The sequence below is a fragment of the Sesamum indicum genome, linkage group LG1 (assembly GCF_000512975.1).
Source record: "Sesamum indicum cultivar Zhongzhi No. 13 linkage group LG1, S_indicum_v1.0, whole genome shotgun sequence".
NCBI classification, from domain to species: domain Eukaryota; kingdom Viridiplantae; phylum Streptophyta; class Magnoliopsida; order Lamiales; family Pedaliaceae; genus Sesamum; species Sesamum indicum.
The window spans coordinates 7,960,782-7,965,633 of record NC_026145.1 but is presented as its reverse complement, the minus strand read 5'-3'; the positions used below and the strand labels follow the sequence as shown (position 1 = coordinate 7,965,633).

Genomic DNA, 4,852 nt, shown 5'->3' with positions numbered 1-4,852 from the left:
AATGGTTCTAGAAGCCCGAGCATGGATGCATCTAGCTTACCCAAAATCCCCATCAATACGTCCTCCTGCTATCATGTGTATCAAACCCTTGGCAAGGGTGTTCTCTGGGTTTTGCTCCTCAAGTAAGAGTTTCTCCTTTCTATGTTCCCTCCTAAAGGGATCTTCTGCTTGCTCTTGCAGAAGATGCAACATAGATAGTGTTTTTCTTTCTGTTCGGGCCTCTTTTCTATCTCTACATAATCCTTCAAGTAGCTGAATTGTATAAGTTTTTCAATCTCTTACCACAGCTGGCGGCATCAATTGGTCTCATGCTCGAACTCCCTATGATACCTGCAAAAACTATTTTGATTTAGGAAGCTCGGGTCCCTCTTCAGAACTTTTAGGCCAGTATAGAGCAAGGAGCAAATCTATAGCTATGAGCATTAGCGCCGAGCTTATGAGTGGGTTGTAGTGCTTATTCTTAAGATCAAAGGGATTAAATCATCCTCTGGGTTTTTCCCTACTCTTGCGGGAGGAAAACCCTTCATTGTCCCTCATTCAATCCCGTTAATTGCATTGCTTGTTAGTTTGGTATCTTTTGGGTTTATGTACTTGTCCGCCCGAGCCAACAGGTTAAAGTCGAAAAAAGGCTTCTTGGTTAGGGATACGAAGAGAGGTCCATTGTGGAGCCCTTGCGTGATGGCGCTGATCAAGACTTTTGGTTGTGTAGTTTTGACCTCCAGAATAGCCTTGTTGTGTAGTTTTGGCCCTTAGTGTCTCTTTGTCCTCCTACTTCACTTCGAAAAAGCTGATGGCAAATTTTCAACACTTCTTACTAGTAGCAAACTGATATAGGAAAAGGGCATTAAATTCTGCAAAAGATCTAATCAATCCAACTGTAAGCTGGTCGAACCATTGTTGAGCGAAATCACATAGTGTAGTCAGAAATACACGACATGTAATATCTTCAGTATAGCTATACACCAGTGCTGCATTTTCAAGCTTATAAAGGTGCTCCATTGGGTTGGTGGTGCTACTGTAAGCAGGCATATGCCACATGCCCCTAGAATGAGCTGGGCGCTTCTCTGCCATGATGTAAGTGCTGAAAGGAATACCACATTCTAGGAGGGGGACTTCCTTCCTTATTCCTTGGCGGAACTCTGTCATCCTCTTCATGAGAAGGCGCCAACTTTCGAGAAGTCCTTGGGGAGCTTCTTCCTTTGTAACGGGTGTAGGGCCATCTTGTTGGAGACCAACAGGAACTTGCTCACTAGTTCTTTGCTCACCAGGTATTCTATTTTTCTCTTGTTAGGAAGGTTGTTTTGATCCACTGGCTTGAGAGCTACGGAGAGTTATCTGGATAGTTTTCATTATGAATTGTTTGAGATACTCAGCTAGCAGTGGATCAAGAGCAGCATGTATAGCTGCTGGATCGAATATCGGATAGGGGATATTGAGTCCTGCTTCAATCTGCAATGGAGGTCGAATGGTGGAACCAGCTGCAACAGGTAGGGAAGTGTTTCCCTCAAAGGAATCCATTGTCACTCTGTCATCAGAACTGGTTATTTCTCACGTTTTAAACTAAAAGTTCCAACAGCCGGCGCAAATAATGGATACCAGATTTCAGCTGTACCACAAGATTCAAAGAATCTTCAAGAAAAATCCTGATCAGATCAATGAGGAGTAACCCTACAAAATGAAAGTTAACACTCCAAAGCTTAAGCCAGTAATAATTTTTCTGTAAAATGTAAAAGAGAGTTTGAATCAAAGTGAGAATAATGATGTAAAATGTTGATAAAATATATACATTTGCATGGAGTGGAAAAGAAGAGCTTAAAATAGCCCAAAATTAAAAGAGAATTGAGAGAATAAGTGAGAGTATGAGAGTGATGAATGATGTTACCAAATGACTGCACAAAACCTCTATTTATAGATATGTACAGAGCAGAATGCAGGAGTTCGTTGTAGAGAGTCCAATACCATTTGAAATCTTTGAATCAGTTAACTACTTAAAAATCCGTGCATAATTTGGACTTGAATTGATTGAGATACACCAAGTTGACTAAGTCTTGTCAAGTTTGCCTGAAAATCCGAAAAGTGATTATTTGTAAATTACCAGCTCGTTTGCCACCAATCTACTATGAGCCACCTTGAGATATTTTAGGATGATGTATCTTAATATGTGGACAAATTGTGTGGCTTGTCCATCAAACTGTATGATGACGTGTCAGACTAGAATGGACTTGATTATTGAGCCTGCCGGTTTAGTGAAAGAGAAAGTGAGCATATGGGTCTTACCACCCTGTTGTTGGATCCGCCGACGGATCACCAACTGAGCTAGATGACGTCTTTTGGGCTTTTATTATGTGAAGGACTTTGGGGACTATCATCAATTATTTGATTTATTGAATAAATAATGGTTTATCACTTTCATTTTTTTAAAAATATCCCGTTCTACTTAAAGTTATATTGCCAATGAATTAATCAGCCATGCACAAGTCATGACAACAAGAATTACAATTTTTTGTTATAATTAATTATTGTGCTGAAAAGTTGAAAAATAATAGTAAGTGAGTTTGATTAACAATGTTTGCTCAACGAATATTAACTGTTGTTTCTACAAGCAATATTAAAACATTAGTCACAGTTAACTATATTTTGGCTAAAGATAAAATCATAACAAATATTGATTTAACTACATCAAAACTTAAATTTTCGCAATTGTAATTGTGTAAATTATAATAGGCTCCTTTAAATTAGCCACAATTACAATTGTCCTTTGTTATTTCAAAATTGCCTTAGAATTACCGGTTATCAAATAAATACCAATTATAGTAAATTGTCGGAAGAGGATATTTGTTAGACAATTATTAATTTCAAAAAAAGGTATTTGTAATTTTTTTAATAATAAAAGAATAATTATGATTATAATAAATTTCAGAAAACCATAATTATAGTTTACCCTTGGTTTTTTTTGGCCATAATAATTAAATTGTATTTATTTGCTATAGTTCTTAATCCATAATAATTTCTAGTGTAAGAAATAATCATTTCTTTAGTCAGTCCACCCCTTTTTATGCACAAAATTATTCATCAATAGGCTTTTGGAAATATTCGAAATCCATTATGAATTAATTTCTTTCTCATAAAAAGACGAAAAAGATTACTATGTATTTATATATATATATATATACTCTCTACCACTCCACAGGAAAAAAAAAAAAGATAAAGATAATCAGACAATAACACAAGAATTAGGGTTCTCCTCAGCAGAAACGTGGTAGCAGTGTGTGTAATAAGGATTGTACTTCTTGTAGAGTTCGAGGAGCTCAGCAATCTGTTCACTCTGCTTCTTGTCATCTTTTTTGGTCTTGTTGGTATCATCTTTCTTGGGAGGTTCCGGCGGCTTCTTTTCTGGCTCCTTTGCTGGCCCTACCGTCACTATCTCTGGCTGCCAATACTTCCTCAATTTCCCCACAATTTGAACTGGATCTACATCCCCAACTACTGTCAGTTTCTTCTCCTTCATGTCTATTGTAAGAGATTCGATCCCTGAAAATCTTAAACTGGTAAGAATGGACCGAGGGATGACAACGAGGTGAATTTGTCGGAATCCCACATTCAACCCATCAAGATATAAAATATGAGACTAAATCTATAAAATACATTTTTAAAAGTTCAGGGGTTACATTTTTTTTTTTTAATAGGGATTTTGTGCCTATTAATAATTTCATATAGGAGTAAAAATGTAAGTAAACCATAAAATATATAACAAATATGTGAAATAATTTATTTGGGACAAGCTATGAGTCAAATAATTCAGAGTAGTCAGAATCAGTTTTGAGGGGCATTTATAATTTTAAAATTTTTGAAAAGATGGGTCTAGATTGTGTAAACTCGGACACATATTCATCCTTAATTACTATGTATGTAAAAAGCAAATGAAAATTATGGTGGTACAATTCAAAAGTTGTAACATAAATTAAGTAATAGGATTGCAGTAGAAAATTCAATGCCATACCTGAAAGGCCAGAAACAGCCTTCATGGCCTTCTGTTTGTGTTTCTCATCACGAACTCCTAGTTTTAGCACCACTTTCTGCAGGAGACGAGGAGAGATTCAGTGAGATGTCGGGATTCTGATTTAAGGATTGGACAGTAGCGAACAACGTGCGACTACACTTAAATAAGGATCCAACTTAATAAGCAAAAAGCAAAAAGCGTGCTTTTGTGGTGTCAAAAGGCCCACAAGATCTCATACACCACTTTGTAAAAGTTCAAAAGCAATTCACAAATAAAGGCGAACACAAACCACTCCTATTTTTTAAAATATTCGAGGATTGGAATCTAACATATGATTGGTAATGGAATGACTATTAATTATTTTGTGACAAGTGACTGAAGTGAGAATCGTTGCCATCACACAAAACTCAAGGATTAAAAAAAAAAAAGAAAGAAAGAATGGAAAGGGAATTTTCACCTTGGTCATATGGGCTGAGTTGAGAATTGTTGATTAGGACTGTAAACGGAATTAAGAAATGAGATGAAAATACTGAGAAATTGAGGTTGTGACGAACGTTAATTTATAGGACAGATCAGGAGAGAGAGAGAAGAAGAGTTGGTGAACATGAGTGGACATGGCTTGCTAGACAAGGAGAGTGGACTTGACCTTTCGCTAATCACTCCTTTTTTTTTTTTTTTTTATAATGGGCTTTTTTTTTATTTATCATATCTATAAATATTCTTTTATTATTTGAAAATTTACAAACATCTACTAAAATTAACGACTATCTAACAAATACCTCTTACAATAGAGGTATTTGTCCAACAAGTATTAATTTCACATGAAATATTTATAATTTTTCAAATAATAAA

General features: G+C 35.9%; 1 protein-coding gene across 1 annotated transcript; it reads right to left on the bottom strand.

Moving 5' to 3' along the window:
- Positions 3,206–4,577, bottom strand: LOC105158266 (heavy metal-associated isoprenylated plant protein 39). The gene is made up of 3 exons (XM_011074958.2): positions 4,458–4,577; positions 4,001–4,076; positions 3,206–3,531 (listed from the first exon to the last, which is right to left on the bottom strand). The coding sequence occupies exons 1-3, from the start codon at positions 4,464–4,466 to the stop codon at positions 3,215–3,217; spliced, it is 402 nt and encodes a 133-aa protein (XP_011073260.1). The 5' UTR covers positions 4,467–4,577; the 3' UTR covers positions 3,206–3,214.